General features: G+C 41.4%; 1 protein-coding gene across 2 annotated transcripts in view; it reads left to right on the top strand.

The window, feature by feature from the left end:
* Positions 1–25,440, top strand: part of thrb (thyroid hormone receptor beta) — a 118,558-nt gene that overhangs the window by 77,597 nt on the left and 15,521 nt on the right. For both annotated transcript variants that reach the window (XM_026155628.1, XM_026155629.1), the window contains exons 3-4: positions 12,721–12,790; positions 14,702–14,752. In XM_026155628.1, the coding sequence (XP_026011413.1) occupies positions 12,784–12,790; positions 14,702–14,752 (58 nt within the window). In that variant the 5' untranslated portion in view covers positions 12,721–12,783. The remainder of the gene's footprint in view (positions 1–12,720; positions 12,791–14,701; positions 14,753–25,440) is intronic.

Below are 25,440 nucleotides of genomic sequence, written 5' to 3' on the forward strand. Positions count from 1 at the left end.
CTAACTACACCCTAACTACACACTAACTACACACTGACTACACACTAACTACACACTGGACTACACCACTGACTACACACTGACTACACACTGACTACACACTGACTACACACTGACTACACACTAACTACACACTGACTACACACTGACTACACACTGACTACACACTGACTACACACTAACTACACACTGACTACACACTAACTACACACTGACTACACACTAACTACACACTGACTACACACTGACTACACACTGACTACACACTGACTACACACTGACTACACACTAACTACACACTGACTACACACTGACTACACACTGACTACACACTAACTACACACTGACTACACACTAACTACACACTGACTACACACTGACTACACACTAACTACACACTGACTACACACTGACTACACACTAACTACACACTGACTACACACTGACTACACACTGACTACACACTGACTACACACTGACTACACACTAACTACACACTGACTACACACTAACTACACACTGACTACACCTACTACACACTAACTACACACTACTACACACTACTACACACTGACTACACACTGACTACACACTGACTACACACTGACTACACACTAACTACACACTAACTACACACTAACTACACACTAACTACACACTAACTACACACTGACTACACACTAACTACACACTGACTACACACTAACTACACACTGACTACACACTGACTACACACTAACTACACACTAACTACACACTAACTACACACTGACTACACACTAACTACACACTAACTACACACTGACTACACACTAACTACACACTGACTACACACTAACTACACACTGACTACACACTAACTACACACTAACTACACACTGACTACACACTAACTACACACTGACTACACACTAACTACACACTGACTACACACTGACTACACACTAACTACACACTAACTACACACTGACTACACACTAACTACACACTGACTACACACTGACTACACACTGACTACACACTGACTACACACTAACTACACACTGACTACACACTACTACACACTGACTACACACTGACTACACACTAACTACACACTGACTACACACTAACTACACACTGACTACACACTAACTACACACTGACTACACCACTGACTACACACTAACTACACACTAACTACACACTAACTACACACTAACTACACACTAACTACACACTGACTACACACTGACTACACACTAACTACACACTGACTACACACTAACTACACACTAACTACACACTAACTACACACTGACTACACACTGACTACACACTGACTACACACTAACTACACACTAACTACACACTGACTACACACTAACTACACACTAACTACACACTGACTACACACTAACTACACACTGACTACACACTAACTACACACTAACTACACACTAACTACACACTGACTACACACTGACTACACACTGACTACACACTAACTACACACTGACTACACACTGACTACACACTGACTACACACTCACTACACACTGACTACACACTGACTACACACTGACTACACACTGACTACACACTAACTACACACTGACTACACACTAACTACACACTAACTACACACTAACTACACACTGACTACACACTAACTACACACTAACTACACACTGACTACACACTGACTACACACTGACTACACACTGACTACACACTAACTACACACTAACTACACACTGACTACACACTAACTACACACTAACTACACACTGACTACACACTGACTACACACTGACTACACACTGACTACACACTGACTACACACTAACTATACACTAACTACACACTAACTACACACTGACTACACACTAACTACACACTGACTACACACTAACTACACACTGACTACACACTAACTACACACTGACTACACACTGACTACACACTAACTACACACTGACTACACACTAACTACACACTGACTACACACTGACTACACACTGACTACACACTGACTACACACTGACTACACACTAACTACACACTGACTACACACTGACTACACACTAACTACACACTGACTACACACTGACTACACACTGACTACACACTAACTACACACTAACTACACACTAACTATACACTAACTATACACTAACTACACACTAACTACACACTGACTACACACTAACTATACACTAACTACACACTAACTACACACTGACTACACACTAACTACACACTAACTACACACTGACTACACAAGATTTGTGCTAAACGTCTCAAATCTCTCACATCTCAAACACGCCGTCACTCCTAAAACTTCCCCCGTCCTAAACAACTAAAGGCCATGTTGCCATATCATTCTTTGATTGGTCCACATGGTACATTTTTCCACCAATAGGAAAGGCTGGGAGTTTTGGTGTTTTTGCTCACAGGCTTTCGAGCGTTTTCCTTATAAAACGCAGTTTTTACCGTTTCTTCCTGCAGTAAATATAAACAACGACAGTATTCAGGAAGAAAACCAAACATTGCAGATATTTTATCATAACTCTGGTTTTACGTGGCCGATCAACACAATTTAAAAACTGGTATAAAGTCCACACTTTGTCCTGTCAGTTGTTCCGTCTGTCCTGCTCACATCTCCAATGGTTGTACACGTTGTCATTAACGTGGCTTCACTCCACATCAGCCGCTTTGCTAAAACACCGGCACATAAGGACGCTGTCATAGCCTGTCAGCCACGTTGATTAGCTGCGTATATACGAATGTGAATCGCATCATTGGCTGGACTTTGGGATAAGGTGGCATCGTTCTGATCCCATACGGGAGCAGCCAGTCACTGACTCACACTGCAAACAGAATTGTGTTAGGATGCCTGGGTCGTTGACCCAGGGTTTTGAGTTTATTGTATTATTTATCATTTCTATTCTTTGGTTTCTTCGTTAGAGTTCTGTCTTATGGTTTATGTCTCTGTGTAATCCTTAGTTGCTATATCCTCGTGTCCAGTCAGTGTCTGTCTGCCCTGGTCCCATGTCTTTGTTCCCTTTGTTGTAGTGCCTGCATGTGAGTCTGTGTCTTTGTTCCAGTCTGTGTTATGTTTCCTGTTTTATTTTGAAGGTCCATGTCTGATGTTAATGTATCTGGTTTTGCTTCCTTTGTCTCGTCAGGCCTGATTTGCCCCAGCTGTGTTTCCCTCCTGTTACCCATTCCCTGATTGCTCCCTCTGTGTATTTAAGCCCTGTGTTTCAGTTTGTCCGTGTTGGGATCTACCCTTATCTTGCTGTGTGTTCTGTCAGTCTTCTGGTGTAAGTTTATTTTGATATATCCAGTTATGCTGCATTTGAGTTTAGCATTAAAGCTGTTTTGAGTTCAAGTTTTGCCTCCGAGTGTCGGCACCTTGGGTCCTATTCCTGCCTGCACACAGCTGTTCATAAAAAATTGTTAAAGTTTTAATTTCAATTCAGGTTAAAAAAAATTTGTGTGCGCAACGCAGATTTTCTGTACACAGAGACCAGCAGTGCGCAATTACGCACGTGCGCAGCTTAGAGGGAACATTGGTCATTATGTATATTATGGTAAAATGGTAAATGGCCTGCATTTGTATAGCGCTTCACACATTCAGTCATTCACACATTCACACACTGGTGATGGCAGCTACATCGTAGCCACAGCCACCCTGGGGCGCACTGACAGAGGCGAGGCTGCCGGACACTGGCGCCACCGGGCCCTCTGACCACCACCAGTAGGCAACGGATGAAGTGTCTTGCCCAAGGATATTTGGCATGAAGCCAGGAGGCAACCTGGGATCAAACCACCGATCTTATGATTAGTGGCTGACCTGCTCTGCCACCTGAGCTACCCATTATTATTGTATATTAATAATAAAAATGAAGGGATGATTAATGGAAGAATGTACTGAGACAATCTTGATAAAAATCTGCTGCCAGGATGATGAAGCTGAAACAATGATGGGCATTTCAGTGATCCCAAACACATCCAAGGGAACGCTCAGCTGGTTTTACAGAAAGAAAATAAAGCATGGCCCAGCCAATCAACTCCAACTGAAACTCTGTGGAAGGACTGAAGCTTGGGGTTTATAGGACTGTTTATGTGGCCGAATGGGCCGAAATCACACCTGAGCAATGCATGTGCATCGTGTTACCAGCATCTGGTGAGAGTTTCAGGTCAGAGGCACCTTTAGAAATGCATTTACTTAGAAACTTAAAGACGTGTATAGTACCTGTTTTACCTGCTGTACACATGACTGTGTGGCGGGCGTGGTTGTGGTCAATCCAAGGTGCAGGCACCTGCCGTGCCCCAGCCGCTCCCACCTGAGGAGTGGGTATGGTCGCTGAGGCAGGCTGCACCTTGGCTGGTCGCACCCTGGGGGCCTGCACGGGGGCCTGAACAGTCCGGACCTCCTCCACACCCACGCCACCGGGGGACGCTGGTGGGGTGGTGTCGGCCAGGACTGGATCCGAGCTGCCAGATTCTTAATTACCTCCATATGGTGCTCGGTCTGGTCCTGCAGCGTGACACCGCTGCCTGCTCCTGTTGCTGCCTGTCCTGGGTTTCGGCACCACTTAAGTGAATGCACAGCAGACCTGACCACATGTCCATGCTTTCCAGCATCTTTTATTCGCCACACGATTTACGCACACGGTTGCTGTACACACACAGTGGCCGCAGCTCTCCCACTGCCAGCCGTACTCGCATCAACAATAAACCCCACACTCAGGACCAAGTACCATTTATGCAGGTCGGCTTGATGAACCGATGCAGCTCCAGTGCGTCAGCTCCCAATGCAGCCGTGCCACAACCACGCCTGCCAACGTCTGTCTATTAAAAATGAAGCCTAACAGATGGGTTGTGTCTCTCTGAGGAGATTAGTAAGTGAAAATAAAAAGGTTTCACTTAAATAGGAATATTTATTGATGATGACTTTAGGCACCAAATATCATTCATGGGTCTGCAGGTGACTGGCAGCTCCAGCTGTCATCCATGATGTGTGTTCTTGCTGCTGAGCATGACTTATTGGTCCCATTGCTCCCAGTAGATTATTCGGACCTACTCAACTCACGGTGCACGCAGTATAACAAACCACAGTGGGCAGCCTCTGTGTACAGAGAATTTAATGTAATATGATAAGTGCACTGGAGACTTGATCATTCAGCTGATTCTTCTGTCAGCTTGAATTCTTTAATGAAAGCACCATCTGCTCTCCCTTGTGTGATGCAGGTTGCCATGATGATGAGCGTGTATCACGTCGCATTGTGTGTTGCAGCTTTGTAAATCAAGTATTAGAGCTCCAGGCGTAGTGGCCGTCCGATGAAGATGGACTCTTATCTAAATGCCAGTTCAAATAACATGCATATTGGTCAATATGACGGTTATTGTTGACTGTTCCTTGTAAGTGCTGATTCATGATGCATGATGTAAACTGAAGACTGGGCAGGGCTGACATTTGGCTTTAGATAAGGCTTTTTCAAAACAACCACAGTTATCATTTTTATTATCATTTATTTGTCTGTTTTGTGCATTAGTTTAAATTGTCAAGCGACACAAATTCAGTGCAGAGATGAATTGTTGAACTATGGTTGAACTGTGAAAGCTACACGGTTGTTTTACTATCAAAATGAGTAAAAACTGACAATCCTGCCTCCGAAGCAGTTAGCAGCAAACTATACTTGAACCTCAGGTGACCAAGCTCTTATATACAACAAGTATAACTGGTCGTTTATGCTCCCATTATTATTTTATGCAGGAATACTGTTTTATCACCCCTATACTTTATCTGTGACAGATATTCTAACATTTAAAAATTCTGTTAACATTGTTTCACCGATTACGTTCATAATTTTTGTGGACAGATTGTCTCGGGGCAGCCTGAGGCTGAAGGTGTTGTGTTTTGTGGCCATATGATCTCATGTCTGATGTATGCAGGTGATGTGTGTAGCGGCCAGAATGAGAATTAGCACGTTTGAGATCATCGTCCTCAGACAGAAAAATTCCCCGTGCCATCTCCGTGTTGGTGTCCGAGGCAGAAGAGTTCAAGTATCTGGAGGACGCTCACAAGTATGAAAAGGATAAATGGGAAATGACGGCGAGATTGGACACTGTAATGGTCTGGTGTGGTGAAGAGAGAGCTGTGTGTGAAAGTGTTCTCACTCTCACATAAGGCCACAAGTAGCAAGTGAGGCCACATGGGCTGTGACAACAAACAACGAGGTCTTCATTGTTGGACCGTTTTTTAAATCCTTTATTTCCAGGCTTATTTCAAATATTTTATGCGTGAACCCTTAAAATGAGAAAAGTTAAAATGAGATGCCCTATAACAGAATAATTAGAAGGTAATTTAAAAAACAGAAGTTGCTATAAAATCAAAGAAATATATTTCTCACAACTTCAGTCACCCTGACTATGCCAGTGGGCCAATTCATGGAAAAAAGAGAGAAATTCTTGTTTGTGTTGTTGCTCGAAAATGTCAAAACGTGATTCCGTGGATGCACCACCCACAGACATCTTATTTGGGTGTTGGTGGGTCTTTGAAGAGGCTCCACCTGGAGTCTCCATAGTTCTCCTGGGAGACTTTAACAATTTGACAGAGACCTGGAGATCCATGATGGAAGGAAGAGTCTTGAGTTCTGTGCTAGGCATGGGTTGGCCATAACAAACACCATGCTCAAGCACAAGATGTGCATAGTGTACATGGCAATGATCGACTTTGCTGTTGTATCATCTGATAAGAGCAGACCTGTTATTTGATCACTGCCTAGTGAGTTAAATCAAAGGGCAGGGCGGCTGCTAGACGAAGCTGAAGCTGAAGAAAGCAGCGACAGTATTAAAGGGCCAAAAGGACGTCAGCAGAGGAGGTCACAGAAGAGGACTTTTGGGAGCCCTGTTCTGGCAAGCTCTCCGTGGACTCAGGAAGGGAAACCAGGGCTTGGCTCAAGCTGTGCTCAGCCAGAGGGAAGAACTGGTGACCCAGATTTGGGATATTGTTTAGCAGTGGAAAAAGGACTTTGATGATCCGAGGCAAAACTTCCAGTATAGAGAAGGCAGAGCCTGAAAACTCATGGGAAGCCACATCTATCACACTGACAGAGGTCGCTGCCTTAGTTAAGAAGCTCCCTGGTAGCAGCGCTGGTCGAGATTCACTTTGAGAGTCACTGTTTCACTGTAATGGAGAGAGTCAAAATATCAATCTAAATTGCAGACAAAGCACATTACAGTTGCATGTTATTCAATGAAATGAAATAAAATTCAGTGATGTCCTATAACCCAACAACTACAATCAATCAATTACAAATACTCCGTGTTCATAAAGCACACCTGTCCACAGACTTCATTTCTTCCATTCCAACCTCCCCACCTCCATGGCCAGACCAGAAAGTCAATGAAAAACATTGTAGACCACAAGAAGCAAGAAGCTTGGTGAAAAAGTGACAACTGTGACAACAGAGATGCAAGAAAAAAAGACTTTAAATTGCTTTTGGTTTGACTCCATACAAAATCTTGCCTCATGGGGTGAGGATGATGAGAAAGGTCAGGGATCAGCCCGAAACCGCTTGGGTGGAGCCTGATCAGTGATCCCAATGATGGCAGTTGGGACTACAACCAAAAACTGATAACACACTACGCCTTAATGAATTGAAATCTTGCAGCATCCACCAGGTCATGTGCCTAAGAAAGCTCAGGTATAGGCCCAACTTAAACTTTCCAGTGAATATTCAAATGACTCAGAGAAGCCATGACGGAGTGGCCGAGCCAGTCTCCAGACCTCAGGTCTGTAGGTGCAGAGAGCTGAAGCTTCAAGTGTCCAAGCGACAGCCAAGAAACCTGAAAGATTTCATTCCTATAAAGAGGAGTGGGCCAGATTCTCGCTGAGATGTTCGCAAACCTAGAGACCAACTACAAGAAACGTCTTACCACTGTGCTTGTCAACACGGTTTCTCCAAAAGTAGTAATGATACTCAAATTATGACTTTGGTATCATTATTTTTTTGTGGATTTTTGGTTGATATACAGTTTGAACTTACGTTAAAAGTTAGAGACTGTTCATTTCTTGGTAAGTGAGCAAACTTTTAAGTTATAGGGTGAGGAGCTCAGACATCCAGAGGGATCTTAGAGTATAGCTGCTGCTCCTGTGTGTTAATAGGTGGGTTTGGTAAGGATGCTTCCTGAGTACTTCCCTTGGGAGACTTTCCAGGTAAGTGGAAGATAACAGATGGATGGACAGTTGCAAGTAGAAACATGTAGCGGTGGTCATAAATTACTGCACTTGGACACTTGATGATTGATTGATTTTTGTGCTGGTAGTCAACTCAGACACAGAAAAGGAGCTACTGACCAAACCAAAACGAGACCCGGGCTACTGAACTTGCCAAAAGAATAATTAGCTGGACTACAGTACAAGGAAATGAATTAAGGTGTGACCAAACTACACTTTGATAGTGACCGTGCTTATGACAGTAATGGCATGTTTACATTTCAGCACTTGTAAAAGTTGGCATGAATGTTAATGTAAGCAAACCTGGAAATGCATTGTATGATTTTGTGCTGCTCTGTTAGCTAAACACCACTGCAACGGCTTTAAGTGTGTGCAGCAAACCTTTGATCCAGACTTTCATGCAGCTTCAGTTTCTGTCAGCTGGGTCTGGTTTGAAGGACGCATGTGGTGACGGTACATTACAGATAGAAAACTTGTTTAAAAGTGGAGCACGGTGATGCACGAGCATGCTTTTCATTTATTTTGTGTCTCTTGCGTATCCGTTACCCTCTGCCTAAAGGTTTTACAAGGTAATTACACTGGAAGAAAATAAGGAAAACTAACTAATAACAGACAATGAAGATAATGAAGGGAAATTAAAATGCTCAGCAGTTAAAATCTGCAATTCTCCAGTTCAATGCTGAGAGAACAAGGTTACAAGTTCAGACAGCTGAACTTTTATATAAAAGTATAAAGGAAATAAAAATGGACAATGAAATGCCTCATTTAGTACTCGTCAGTAACTATCAGTTAATCTGGTCCTTGGATGATAGCAGCGAGGAAGTGTACAGCATGTGCCCTATTACAGGCCTATTTCCTGTTTCCTGCCTTACCTCAGGATTCTGAACACATACATGTAAGTCACATCTCGTTCTTTATAGCCACTCTGTTTTCCCTCTGTTGTTGCCTCAGATGTGTCTGTGGCCTGGCTGTAAGTGACAGGTGGTCGAGCAGGTCACCTACTAACTGGAAGGTTGGTGGTTCAATCCCAGTCTGCTCCAGTCTGCATGCCAAATATGACCATGTTGCTCTCCGATGCATCCATCGGAGTGTGAATGTTAGATAGGAAGCAGCATAGAAAAAAACGTCAATGTGCAAGTTGTGTAAAACGCTTTGAGTGCTCAGAGTAAGAACCAGCATTTCAGAGTGATGGTACCTGATGTAGTGTTGGTTTGTTAGTGTGTCTATCTGGACATTTTGGAGAAGAAATTATTTTTAACACCAACAGTAATAAGGTTGAATAAGATAAACACCATCAGTAGTCACACAGTGTGAGGCTTTTTGGTGTCCACTTCCATGTTACACCCAAACTGAAAGTAATTCATGGAAATCTATCGAATCCTTAATTCAGACTTCAGATTGTGGAAAAGCAGCAGTACTTACCTTCACCAAAGGTTCTCCATAAACAAGGACTGATGCTGAAACCATACCACAGCACAGGAGTTACGATTTTATCACGTTTTTAAGGCTCTAATCAATTCGTAAGGGTCTGATTGTTATAGCTGATAAATATACACATATTCACAAAGGCTTATTTAGGATTGTAAACAAGACCCGTCGTCTTCAGAAAACGACTCTGTCGTCATCCGCAGGAGGAAAAACGCAGCCTCAAAGCAGTGCAAACCCTTGAATAAACCTAGCTTCCAAGCAAACAGAGTTCAGTGAGCTTGCAGTTGTAAGATGTGACATCTGTAAAGGACAGCATGCACTGACTACGGTTTCACTTTGTGACCGGAGATCACATGATTGTGATTTGACTGCAGCTGCGGCTCAAATCTGATTACAACAGACAGAAGCTGCTTTCATCTGAAACTCGATGACTTTGGTGACCATTTGAGTTTCATTCATCTTTGTGTTCGACTGTATTGGCCTAACTGTGGGTGATTCTGTCTTGGTCTGGATTTTCCCAAACCTGGTCTCCATCAGCCCAGTCAAGCTGAAGCACAACACATGCGATCTTTAAATCCACCATACGTATTGAAGCCATTTGTATAGCATGTCGTGTCCCTACCCGAGCGTTTTTACTTTTCTGACTTCAGTTATCTGATGAAAGTACAGCTATGAGAGAATTTCACATTTATTTATGGTGTTTGTGTAGCACTCTGTACACAACCTGGTGCACAACCTGACACTCAGAGAAACAAAAGGCTACAGTTTAAATTGATGATCGTCACAACTTGGTGCATTTTCATCAAGCAAAAGACAAAAGGTTGATTCTTTCAGGACCTCAGTTTAGTTGTTCCAGGAAACTCAAGAGTAAAAATCAGTACCTGCACATGTACTTCAAGCAGAGAAATATGAGAAATACCATCGCTCCATCCCGGTAGCAGTGCTTCTGTCTTTTCAAAAGCAGGTAGAAAAAGTGTCTAGTAGGCTGTTCTGCTCTCAGCTAATGCAGCTAATGCTGCCTGCAGTTGAAGTCGGGACAGTAATGTGCAGAAATTGTAATTATAGAAAGTCATAAAGAGCACTGAGCTGTATCAACTCTGTATCCTTTTCACCATCTGTGGACCTCCTGTCTGATGGCATCAGGTTGTCTCAAACGCCTCCTCTGAAGAGTGCCGAACATGTGACTGTCGAATGAAGACTATGCATTTCCTCGTGCAGCATCGTGTTTTTAAAAAATGTGTGATGTTACTTACACAGCAACATCACACCATAACCCTCCACCATTAATGCTCATTCTGATGGAGACCGCTGCTTAACACAACCTATTAGTTTCAAGCACATAATGAATTGAAGTGCAGATTGTATACAGGGCCTGACCAAAAGATGTTACCACCACACGTAACCTCAGATTCCAGGCACCTACCACCCAGGGAACAAACACTCAGGTATTCCTGTTTGCATCCAGACCTTTGAGATGGTCCTCAGGAATACCCACACGCGTGTTCAGTGAGTGTTAATCTGACCTCTGCTTGACTTCAGTTTTTATTCATTTCTTTTTAGTTATAATGTGTTGAAGCCTGCATCCTGACCTGTTCATGATAATATTTGCATCCTCCAATCATTTTATTAACCTTGAAGATATTTCATGCTGACACTTTTTTATCGGCTGTGCAAGTGTCAGGTGTAGCACAGTGACAGTACGTGAGGTTTGATCGGCGTGCAGTGAGAGGATACGTGCTTATGTGAGCAGAGAGCGGCCCTCCATGTTCTTATCAGTCCAATCTCAATCAGGTGGAGTCCTCTTGTTGTGGCTTCAGCTACAGGAAAGTGTGATGCATATGTGGCCTCCTGAGGACAGCTGCTCAAGGACATTCAGCTTCCTGCTTTCTCGTCTTACTGTAGCAAGTTACAGTTTCAGCTGCACCCTGGTCAGGTACAGTAACAGCCAGATAGCGTGCTGCACTGTGCACTGTGGATGTGCTGCTGTGGCTTTGATTCATTTATTTATTATTCATTTTTCAATAAACCGCTGCACTGACAGTTGTTTATCAGACTCAGCATCAGATGTATCGCCCAGTGAAAAGACAAGAGACATTATCTGAATTTTAAAAGCCAAATAGTGAAGTTAACATTCTGTGTGGGTCGTCCTTGTTGGTCTCGTTGGCTGTTAAGCCTCTCACCACAACCCTGTGAGTCATTCTAGCATTAAAAGCTCAAAGGATGAATCATCCTGTCAGTGTAAAACATTTAATCCCTGAGATATTTTAATATAGCAGTACATCTAAGTTTCTTTACATGATAACGATGTAAAAGTTAGCTCATCCCCCAGTTTTGTTAATTAACTGTGAGACCACAAGAATAAAAACATACATTTTATAGTAGATGATGGAAAAACAAAAGCTTGTCTCTCGTCTCAGTGTTTGTCTTTCTCTTCTGTGGTGTCGTGTGGACGGCAAAGTCAGGCAGAGTCTTTATCGTCACAGAAAGCTGTGAAACGTGCAGGATGGATTGGAGTCTTGGCCAAACCAATTCTGGGCCCCGGGCCTTATGTTGGACACCATGATTGTGATGATGTCACATGATCTTTGTTGGCACATGAAGTTGTTGCATGAGTGCAGTTGTTTTAAGTGCTGCATGCATTATAAACACCTATTTTACACAAAGGAGCATCAGTGCAAATAAGAACTGCTACTAAGAGTAACCTTTAGCTGACAAACAGTGAAACAAGGACGTTGCAGCAGAGTTGAACGCCTGGTGTGTGCAGTGTGTTGTTTGTGTGTTGGATGCACACTAACAAAACCTCAGAGGGAAAGAAATGATACCTGGACCCTGAGACGTAACATGAGCATGTAACCACTAGATGTCATCCTGCACAGAGGACGAGAACTGAGAGCTGGCAGCCTGTGCAGTTTCATTTAATCTAACATTGGGTGATCACTCCTGTACACTTTATGTTTTTAAAATGACGAGCTGTGAGGAAAAGACGCTGTTCAGAGATGTGTGTGAAGCTGCTCTGTTAGATAAAGAATGACTGAGCGTTTGTTTCTGTGTTTGGGTAGGTAGGAACCCAGAGGTCTGATGAGGCTCTGAGGATGACGTCTTTGCCTTGAAGCCCCACCAGTATGTCAGGTAAGGCTCACACTGCCAGCTTCACTCCAAATATGATGGAACCTAAAGAAAAGTCTTATTATTCTCTATTTTTGAGTTGGTGTGAAAGTTGATGTGAAAACTAAAAAAACAGCAAATACTCTGTTTTACTGGTTAATTCTGATCGGGGAAACAACACTGAGCAAAGTACAAGCGCACAGGTTAGCACTGTTGTAACGCGAGTAATCCAACGCCGAGTGCTTTCAGAACACTGTGTTAGACAACAGAAGTAAAGAAACATATGTGACTTGCTACACAGTAACCAGCAGAATGACTTTGTGTCACCACTTCTCACTGAGCCGGTTTGACATCAGGACCTCTGCTTCACAGTTTATTTGTCAGCTGCTCGGCAACGAGGTCAGAAATGAAGTGTGAGGTTTGCTGTGGCACCCAACAGTTTCTGCACATAATCTGACAGCAGTCAGTCATTCAGCCTGGTGTTAAACAACTGAGATAATAAACCATTAACTCCTCAACAGTTCTTTAAAAATCAGTTTTTACTGCAGTTCAGGATCAAATTAGTAGTGTGCAACTCCATTAAGCTAATATTTGCTTTAACATGTACAGTATGACAGAGTTGAGTCCGATGTGCAGATCCAGGACAGACTGCATGATGGTGCTACAAGCTGTGGAAGCAGAGAGGAAGCAAAAGGGAGTCGAGACCTAATAATAAGTTTAAGTGTTTGAATTATGACCATCCTTTTACAAGAAGGGATTTGGAAAGTACAACAAATGAATTTGCACCAATAGGAACTTGATTCGTATCATAGCTGCAGTTAAAACTGCTGCTGCGTTACCATGAAACTCAACTTTTCTAAAACCTATTTTTAAACTGCATTTTCATATTACGATAGCAAAGAAACAGAAACAAGCACATAACAAATGCTAGTGAAGAAGAAATCACCAGATATCAGTATTGGTCTTAGAAATAATCCACTTTTTCCATTTCCTGACCTGTTATTAAATGATTGCTCAGCCAGTTTTTCCCTCGACTGTAGCTGTCGGCTTTAAAAACATGGTCAGGTCTCAATAATCAGCTTGTAAAGATAACCTAACATTTTAACCTGGTAGCTGTAACTGACAGAAGATGCTCACACTCGTAGCAGGGAGGCCCCTTCGAGCAGCAGGACTGATGCAGTGTTTGTTGGCAGAGATCAGTGACCAGTGCAAAACCCCGACCACTGCATGTCACACTCTACACTTTGGTTGGACAGTGATAGTCTGCCCTCACCACCAGAGGTCCACGTTGTCTTAGAGTGATAACAATGTTTTAATCAAGGTGATCAGTGTTAAACTGTGAAAAGGTCTCAGCTTGAGCCTGATGGCAAAATCAGCTCTTTTCCACACACACACATATTAACCATTCATTTCTATAACATGGTTCATCCCTGTTCACACACACAGCAGCACCACTTCATTCGGCCAAATCGAAGCATCAAAAAGGCAAAGAAATGTGAAGATGGCAGGACGCTGCACGCAGCCATGCTGCCCTATATTAAACAGCCAAGACAGGATGTAGCTCTGCATTTATTTACTTAACTAGCAAATTGGGCATCAGTGAGGTCAGCGGGGCTGGAATTGGATTTAACCAGCCTGGGCGACCTCAGTGACCTGGCCATCCCTACATAGCCGACAGACTTACACTCACATGTTATCACACTGACAAAATGAACTTAAGCTTTCATTCACCATGTAAGCTCCAAGGGGACAACGACTGCTTTGGTATCTGAGATGCTGTTTTAGTTTTTACATGAACCTGCTGCTCTGTTGGAACAACTTCTGAAAGCTTTTAAGTTCATGTACGAAGCAGAGCAGCATTAGCTTCTCTCTCTCTCAGCTGTTTTATGACAACGTCGCTTGTGTTTTTTAAAGTGCCTCTCCCATCTATTTTAGAGCCAGCAGAAAAATGCTCCCCCCGCTGGAAAGATGAGGCCATTCAAAATGGTAATATTTCTCCTCCCTCTCTACACTGCTGTTTCCTTCTTCTGTCAGCATGGCGCAGCTTTGGATTTGTTAAGGAAAAACTTCGAAAGGGCTTCAAAAACTGGAATTATTTGATTTAAGAACATTTTTGTGTAGATTCAGTTCAAAATAAATCATATCCCAGTCGTTTCAGTTTCACCGATGTTGGGAAGCTGCAGACATCACGTTACAACACGTAGAGTAACTGAACTCAGACGTTTAAACATCAGCTCATTTAGAGTTTGCTTTCAAAAAGTGGGACATTCACTTATTGTAATAATAATAACAATAATAATAAAGAGGAAAGAGGTTCAAAATGTATAAGTAAGTAAAGCTTTATTTGCACCTTTAACCCTTTAGAGCCGGTCGGAGCGGACACGCTCCATTTTGTGTAACTATTTTTAAATCCTGGTAGCTCTGCAGCCACGTAAGCTAGCGCAATAATTTGTTTTGCATATGAAACCGGAGGAGTTGTACTTACATCTGATGCCATCAGCTTGTCCTTGGTCACGGTTTCCTTCCACATATAGCTTTGCAAAAACAGCATAAAAATCACTTGCAGCAACAAAAACATAATATTCCAGAAACACGCTTTGCCGATCCATCAGCTGTTCGTAACACTTCATACTTGGAATAGACGTCAGCGCGAACTTTCGCACGTCCGCCATTACCTGCCCGAAACCGGAAGTGACGTCATTTTCGTGGAAATGTAGTTTTTTACCATCAGGGCCTCATGAGCCTATGCTGGTCTTTTTAAAAGTTATGTTTGACTTTATGACTTTCTGTGTCGTTTCTGGGATGCTGAGGACTCATATTGCACTGCTGGAAATAGTTTATTTTGATGCATATGCTGCTTTTTTGCAAATTTGCACTATAATATTTATTTTCGTTTTTCCTGCAGTATATAAAAATTGGTGTATTTCAAAAATAGAACTATGAAGACACTCAAAATAAATTTCCTGTGGTGGGAAACTATTTTGTGAAACTTTTTTGTATTTACAGTTTTGAGGGATGAGCCTCTTAAATTTCTCTAACTAGAAATATGTGTTAAAAAAACAAAAACAATTTTCAATTTTTTTGTAGTTTATTGCACTTTTTTGCAATTTATGTAATTACTATGCACTTAATGCATACATATTATTAAAATCTGGGCTATAACAGTTGTATTGATGTATAGCAACTTGAAATGCTCCCAAAAATGGCACTACAGCATGTAAAAATATGATATAAGCTCTGGCGGACTTGGTTCTGTGGTAGGTCTTAAAGGGTTAACCAGAACCCTGAAAACAAAGGTCAGTCGAACACAAGTCTAAAAAGCTGACTCTCAGCTGTGTGGGAGAGCCCACAGAGGGAGAGATTCTGGGGTCACTGTTACTCCTTCATTTTCAGCGTAATGCACAGCCCTGATCACATGACCCAGGGACCTGCTGAGCACATACTCAGATGTGTGCAGGTTCTTTTCCATGCAGAGCTCTAAAAGTGATATGTGAGGACGAAGAAGCCTCGCCGCAGCATGCTGGAGACATTTGGCTTAGACTAGTGAACAGTGAATTACAGTGTTGAAATATATGCACCAATAACAGTTTACAGTTCAGAGTGTGACACTGTGGGATTAACTTGGCAATATTTCTTAAGTGGTTTAAAAACAAGAGTGAAGCAGAGATTTGACACGAGCATCAATGTAAAAGTGTGAAGTTACCCGGAGACAGAGGGTTTAGCAGACGTATGCAAGGGGACCAAAGGTTTCTATTACCTTAGACACAAATCTGTCAGGAGCACAAACTTCTGTCGGAGAAAGCTGTCAGCCATCCAAGCTTTAATAGAGTCTAAGCAGCTATGCAGGATCTGTAGCTTGGAATCATCTTGGGGCTTAAGGAGTGATAAGAAATGTCCTTAAAAGGTGACAGGGTTGCATAAGTGCACATAGCAAACCTATAAAGATCCCATAATTATTATTATATTCAGAAGGAGCTTTCCTTCCTGAGACAGTGCTGACCACATTCTGCACATATACCAACACCGTGGTTCCACAGCACTGCAGCCCTGTCACCCACTGAAAGCTGAAGAAGTCGACCCCGAACTGCTGCACAGATGAAATGCTGTGTCAGCAACTATGAGAACACATCTGGCTCTTAAAGTGTCTCCTTACAGAATGCTGTTCAATAAGTGATAAGGTGTGTGTGTGTGTGTGTGTGTGTGTGTGTGTGTGTGTGTGTGTGTGTGTGTGTGTGTGTGTGTGTGTGTGTGTGTGTGTGTGTGTTCATTGTTCACATATCAGGAAGTAATCCAAATCATCAGGTCATTAGCAGCTCCTAAAATCAAAAACCTCAGATGATAACAACACATGACCTATTATAATCACATGACCTATTATAATCACATGACCTATTATAATCACATGACCTATTATAATCACATGACCTATTATAATCACATGACCTATTATAATCACATGACCTATTATTATTATTATTTCTTTAATAGAAATGAAGGAAACCAGCAAAAGCCATGTGTGAAAAATAAAGTCTGCAGGAATCATTTTCTGTATGAAAGCATTTCAGTCAGGTTCAGACGTTGCCACGGCAACACATTGATTTTCCTTTCATAAGTAATTGTGTTATAGATTTGATGGTGAGTTCACTGCAATCATTCTTACCCACACTAAACGCCTGTTGCATTTATGGGACGTGGATACCAGCCTGGTTTGGTGCACCGTGCGCCTGTGACCAGATCACTTCATTACACTCTGATACTGATACAACCTTACAAGTGAAAGAGGTCTTTGTTCTTTTTAAAATTACACTTTAAACATGTTTGTAATAAAGCTACAGGTAAGTGGGTGTTGTTTTGTATAAGAGTGCACTACGTTGTTGAAATATTCATTGAATATATTCAAACTGTTGCAGTTTAACACGCCTACATGGAACTTCTTTCCTTTTTTCATCCCCTCAGATCACCATCGTCTGCTCGCAGACCACCACAAGTCTTAAAAAAATTAAAAATGTAAAAAATGTACAAAAAAAGAAGAATATAATATATCCATCCATTCGCTTCCGCTTATCCTTTTCCGGGTCGCGGGGGGGGGGGGGGGGGGGGGGCGCTGGAGCCTATCCCAGCTGTCATAGGGAGAGAGGCGGGGTCCACCCTGGACAGGTCGCCAGTCTGTCGCAGGGCCAACACACAAGGACAGCATATATATATATATATATATATATATATATATAATATATATATATGTAGTATATACATTGGGTGAATGTGCAGTAGTAGCAGCAAGCAGGTGAATTCTGTACATTAATATGAATAGACATCTGACTATTTTACAGGATAGACAATATAAACATATTTAAACATTAAATATCAAAAAAAGCACCTCACTAAACTACACGGCGTAACTCTGCTCATAACCGTAGCACGTCGCAGCAGTGTGGTCACGTGATAGAGCGGCTGTGTGTTTGTAGCCTCGCTACCAAACCGGCATTTCATCTCTGAGGAAGTGATCCCAGAGAGAAGTAAAGCAAGTGTGTAAGTTCATCTCTGAATGTTTGTAAAGCATTCCTGTGTTAAGCTTAACAACCGATATATGGAGCGACTGCCTCTCTCCCTCTCTCTCCTGCTGCTACTTCAATCATGAAACTGATCAATGATCAGCTGATCGTCTCTCTTCTTTGTTTTTGGCCCACTTTGCACCAGAAAGAGGAAACCAGCGGCTGAACAACAGCAGCACGTTTAAGCTTGACTGTTGTTTATTTAATATTACTTTCTACTCCAGGATCTTTATCTACGTAGCTGACGCTGGTAACTGTGCAGGGGCGGATCTAGCAAAGTTTAGCCAGGGGGGCCGATAGGGCATGAACAGGGAAAGGGGGCACAAAGACATACTTTTCTTTCTTATTCTCATTTACAATGTGGAGCTTTTAATAAATAATTATCTGAATCTTACACCCAAAGTTTTATTCTTGAAAAATAATTGATTTCTGTGCATTTTTTTTTTACATGTGCATTAAATTAAAGTTGATTAAGCATCATGAGGTGGAGGGCGGGGGGTGGTTCCCTATTTTATCTTTTTTGCTGGGAGTTTGCAGCCCTGTTAGTTAGGTTGTTTAATATTTCTGGTAAGTACTCTTTAAAATACCAGAGTAGGGAGGATGTAGCAGGTTTAAGTTTATTAGATTGATCAGTTTTGCTGAACTATGAAATATTTTGGGTGCAGTGTGTTTTTTACATACAGGTATAACAGAATAGCTTTAGTGTTGTTGTTTAGTTAAACTCGAGTATAAACTTCTACAAAATCCTTTCAAATTCACAGATCTGACTAAAGGTAGATGTTTCTTTCTGTAGGTACTGTGGACACAACAGAAAACAGCAGCCATGCTTTGGCTCACTCAATTAATCAAAAAAAATCTATATACATATATATTAGGAGTGCAACGATATTCGTATTGATATTGAACCGTTCGATACAGTGCTTTCGGTTCGGTACGCATATGTATGGAACAATACAACATTTGTAATTTATTTTATCAACTTTCCTTCTGACGATGCTGTCTGTGTTGAGCGCTCAGTGAATCTGCGTTCGACTACTCCGCCTAGGCTGCACTGTCGAGCGCAGATCCACTGAGCCCAGCGCAAGTTAGCAAGACAGAACAACATTATGCACTCCACACTGTATATAAATGCCACTTGTTTTGCACATATTCAACTCTGTATATTTTATATATTTTATTATTATTATTATTATTTTATTTTATTTTTTTACTATTTAATTTGTAAAAATGTGTATACACACACACACACACGTAGGAAAATATTTAGTATACACATCCAGAAATGCATACACTATTATATATTGTACATATATTTATTAGTTTCAGGTTGGCCATTCTTGTATTTTGCTCGTTTGTGTTGTTGTGTTTGACAACTCTGTTGCTTGTGGGGCTCGCACACAAGAATTTTCACTCGCATGTGCTGTGCCAGTGTGCCTGCACATGTGATGTGACAATAAAAGTGATTTGATTTGATTTGATTTGAGAAGCTAAGCTCGTTGCAACATGGCAAATTGAACCTCCCCCACCCTCATTCAGATCTGGCGTTTGGAACTATTTTGGTTTTCATGTGACGGATGACCCTGAAGGTCATCTTAGCGTCAAACAGGAAGTTTTCATGATTCTTTTGGACCAAAAGGCAGAACTGATGGCGGATGGAACGAATGTTTAATTGGAAATTAGTTTGAGCGTACAGTTAAAGGACAGTTACTTTTCAGTTTCCTTTCAGAGCATTTTTCAACTAAACAGAGGAGCGGAAAGTGTAGAGCATCTGTCTGTGTGCTTCATGTGTTAAAGGACAACTCTTTAGATGGTGTTGAAGTCTGTTTAATAAGAAAAATCCCTTTTGCAGATTTAACTTTGATTGTATTCTTTCTGAATGAATAATATGAATCATCACGTTTCCATTTTTCCAAACGTAAACAAAAACAAATGACACCCCCCCCCCCCCCCCCCCCTCATGCATTTGTATCATGTCCTGAATGTGGAGCGTTTTAAGTTTACCTGAAATGTTTTTGTCATCTTTGTTTTCATTTTCCAGTTGTGTATTATGCAAAATCGCATTCAGTAATATTTGGCTCTTAAACTCTCTTCCCATGATGCTTTGCACACTGCCTCTCAGCAGTCGCTCCTCTCTAGACTTCTTAATAAAATCGGTGCTGGAAGCGGACACGCCTGTAAGAACAGCATTTTTTGTCTCGCCTGGAAAACCTTTTTTGGACTTTGCTGGTGATCTGCACTCGATCCCTCATAACAGGATCAGGTTGTAGAATATAAACACAACCCTACAAGTTTGTCTAAATTCTGCGATTCGTGTTCATAAACAAGGTGATATTTCTTTAACAATATGATGATTCATTCAGCAAATGTTTGCAGTTCTGGGCGTGTTGGGCGTCTAATCCTTGTGGAGTTGTGTAGAGAAGGCAATGACAGTATTTATAATGAGAAAAAAGGAAGAGCAGGATTCAAAACAAGTTCACCCACCTTATCCTAAAGTGCAGGATAATCCTCTCCAACTTTAACCTTTACTGAGGGTAGCCTTCTGTTGTTCCCCTCAGCTTACCCTGAACTTTAAGGGAAAGGTTAGCCAACTAATGTGGCCTCCTCAGGTAACAAAGAGTAGCCAGGGACAACTGGCACTGGAGATCATGTTAACTGAGGGCCCCTGGATAAAAGAGATTCCTCACACCCAAAAATTGTTAATGACCAGCTTTGAACCCCCGAGTCCTCAAACGATCAAGGGAGGGAATGTACAAAAGCCCGCCGCGGGGCCAGTGTGGTAAAGAGCCACTGCGAGCGAAGTTTGTCTCGTAGGTGCACGGCACGGAAAGTTGGGGCGTTTTTTGGTCAAAGGCCTCGCTGGTTACTTCAGCTGTTGGCAGGAATACCTCGAGTCATCCATTAGAGACCATGCTGGATCGTATTTGTACATTTGTATTTTTTACATAGGGGAGGAAAAAAGAGACAGCTGGCATTTATGTGACCACCCCGGGTAAGTAGGAAAATTCATAGAGGCTCGTAATTTACTGTAGATTTTCCTTTTTTAGTACTTGTTGTTTTCCAGATACTAAAAGTGATACACCGGGCATCTGAGTATATTGCATTTTACCATATTAACATTCTCTATTTTAATATTTTAATTTTAATAAAGACATAAGTGCTTTCAGATCTGCTACACTTGCTAGATTGTCTTCTCAAAGCTCAGTGACAAAAGTATATATTTAAAGAAATATATATATAAATATCTTAATAAATGATATTTATGTGAGTCATATGCAAATATTAAGGTTATTTTCTATTTATGCTGTTTTAATACTGCATTTAAACAGCTTTTCAGCATCTAATAAAGCTTCACTTTATGTGACTAAGACGAAGAAGACAAAGAATTGGAGATTAAAAAATGTGACAAATGAACTAAATTCGTCACTAAAAGTCCAAAACGTGGCATAGAAAAAAGCGTAGACAGTCACACCATCCACTCAGACAACAGATTGTTTCATTATTGACAGGCGTTAAACTCTGTCTGACAAATGCTTAACAGTTGTTAAGAAACTACAAACAAGATTAGTTCAGGACCAGGACATCACCTCATCAAAAAGTTAAACTGGTATCAAGCCCTCTTTGCAAGAAGATTTGCCTCATAGGACCAGCCTCTTACCAGCTGTTGCATGTTGATCACATCTACTGGTCACACACTCACACTTATTACATTAATGGAGTTGCTAATCCCACGATAAGCCTTTTTAACTGTTCTCCCAGGCAGATCAATCAAACGCTGAACACTGAAACGTATTTTTAACGGAACAAGTCAAAATGTTCAATCTTATTACACAGTCACTACTCTTTGTTTAAGTAGATAAAGCAGCTTTATAACTCACCTCCACGACAGGTATTTTTAGCTATATACTATTATTACTTATCACTTGTCTTTAAAGCCTTATTGTTGTTGTTTTTATTACTGATCTTCAGCTGATCTCAGGAGTTTTCCAACTTGCATTTTAATAAGAAATCTTTGAGTCTTACAAGTACAGCAAAGCATGTTTGACAGCAGCCTGTATTTAACGGTAACTGTTCTATCTGTTGTTCCTGTCTTTAATGAAGAACCAATTAACAATTAGAGAGCTTTCCATAAATAAACAACAATCAAGGTCAAGGTTGTCTGTTAAAAACATTCAGTCACAGAGAGGCAGACATCCAGAAGACTTTTACAGAGAAAGAGGAAAATGGTAATGAGGAAAGTTTATTAATAACACAGTAGATCGTTTTCTTTTAGCACAGCAACAAAGCTTTCTCGTATTTCCCCATGAACTCTTTACTCATGCTGGTCTTACACTAGCCAGCTTCTGTCTATAAACACACACATGTAGATGCTACAGTATATGAGGATTATTGTATGTAATGAGTTCCCTTTTTTGTACAAACTTTGTGAGTCCTGCACAAGGCATAGAAAAGTGGTTCTCTACTCCCACCACCACGTTTCAGATTAAAATGTAATAACTTTGGACATCTGTTAGTTTACCACCGTACCACCCTGAGCTTGTCTGGTTTCAGGAGCTAAGCGGGGTCGGGCCTGGTTAGTACTTGGATGGGAGACGTCTGTTACACATATTTATGTCTTGTGTGTCAGATGTATATTATTATTTCTTACCTATTTGATTAAATATAAAATTAAGTGTGAAATTTGGTACACGGTGTGGTAGTTCTTCAAGAAGGGGGATCGGAGAAAGTCTACCAGCTTTAGGGGATCGTGCTTCTCAGCCTCCCTGGGACTATGTCAGGGTACCGGAGACGAGTATCCACCTGGTACTCAAACCTCAGATTCTGGAGAAGCAGTTTTTGTCTCGGTCACAGAAACTGAGACCAGCTCTTCATCCTGTCAAGGATATTTAAGCGTGGGTGGGAGCAATGTTCCCTCTAATGTTTCACGTGTCTGAGCGAACACACAAACTCCCTGAGCGTCCCCTTGGACCACTGTGAGCAACAGCAGACGTGAGCACTGTGGTCACGCCAGCATCCAATCCATCCAAGTTACATGTTTATTAAAGTAATCAAATTACAGCATTTATGTTAGACTACTTTTAATTAACTGCTTTAGCCCACTTACAATGAAAATTATAAAAATCTTGTTCCTGTCCTGTGCAGCATGTTAACACTATTGGAAGGAAAAATAACTTCAACTCCAATTTTGAAAACACAACTTTCTTTATTTATTATAAAGCTATGACTGTATTATGAGTCTGTGGTCTGGGAGAGAGTCTGTAACTCTGTCTGCAAAATACAGTAAATAATGACCAATGTTGGGTAATTAATTATAAAGTTACTTCTGCAAAAAAGTTACTGAGGCGTTTTTTAAACAAACATTTCAAACTATTCACAGAACAATCAGCTGTTCTGCATCAAATCTGATGCCACACAAATTATTTGTGCAGCTCCAAAAAATAATTTCTGTCCACTATGAGATGAAGGAGAACAACAGCCTGATACCTGCAGGCCTGACAACAGCAGATGTGTCACTGCTGTAACACCTGTAACACTCAGCAGGCGCCTCATTGTTCTGACACACAACAACACTACTGACTACACTACACACTGACTACACTCTGACTACACACTGACTACACTCTGACTACACACTGACTACACACTGACTACACACTAACTACACACTGACTACACACTGACTACACACTGACTACACACTAACTACACACTAACTACACACTGACTACACACTGACTACACACTGACTACACACTAACTACACTCTAACTACACACTGACTACACACTAACTACACACTAACTACACTCTCACTACACACTAACTACACACTGACTACACACTGACTACACACTGACTACACACTAACTACACACTAACTACACACTGACTACACACTGACTACACACTGACTACACACTAACTACACACTAACTACACACTGACTACACACTGACTACACACTGACTACACACTGACTACACACTAACTACACACTGACTACACACTGACTACACACTGACTACACACTAACTACACACTAACTACACACTGACTACACACTGACTACACACTAACTACACACTAACTACACTCTCACTACACACTAACTACACACTGACTACACACTAACTACACACTGACTACACACTGACTACACACTGACTACACACTAACTACACACTAACTACACACTGACTACACACTGACTACACACTGACTACACACTAACTACACTCTAACTACACACTGACTACACACTAACTACACACTAACTACACTCTCACTACACACTAACTACACACTGACTACACACTGACTACACACTGACTACACACTAACTACACACTGACTACACACTGACTACACACTGACTACACACTAACTACACACTGACTACACTCTAACTACACACTCACTACACACTAACTACACACTGACTACACACTGACTACACACTAACTACACACTAACTACACACTAACTACACACTGACTACACACTGACTACACACTAACTACACACTAACTACACACTAACTACACACTGACTACACACTGACTACACACTGACTACACACTAACTACACACTAACTACACACTGACTACACACTAACTACACACTAACTACACACTAACTACACACTAACTACACACTAACTACACACTAACTACACACTAACTACACACTGACTACACACTAACTACACACTAACTACACACTAACTACACACTGACTACACACTAACTACACACTAACTACACACTGACTACACACTGACTACACACTAACTACACACTAACTACACACTGACTACACACTGACTACACACTAACTACACACTAACTACACACTAACTACACACTAACTACACACTAACTACACACTGACTACACACTAACTACACACTAACTACACACTGACTACACACTGACTACACACTAACTACACACTGACTACACACTAACTACACACTAACTACACACTAACTACACACTAACTACACACTGACTACACACTAACTACACACTGACTACACACTGACTACACACTAACTACACACTGACTACACACTGACTACACACTAACTACACACTGACTACACACTGACTACACACTAACTA

The sequence above is a fragment of the Astatotilapia calliptera genome, chromosome 22 (assembly GCF_900246225.1).
Source record: "Astatotilapia calliptera chromosome 22, fAstCal1.2, whole genome shotgun sequence".
Lineage (NCBI taxonomy): Eukaryota > Metazoa > Chordata > Actinopteri > Cichliformes > Cichlidae > Astatotilapia > Astatotilapia calliptera.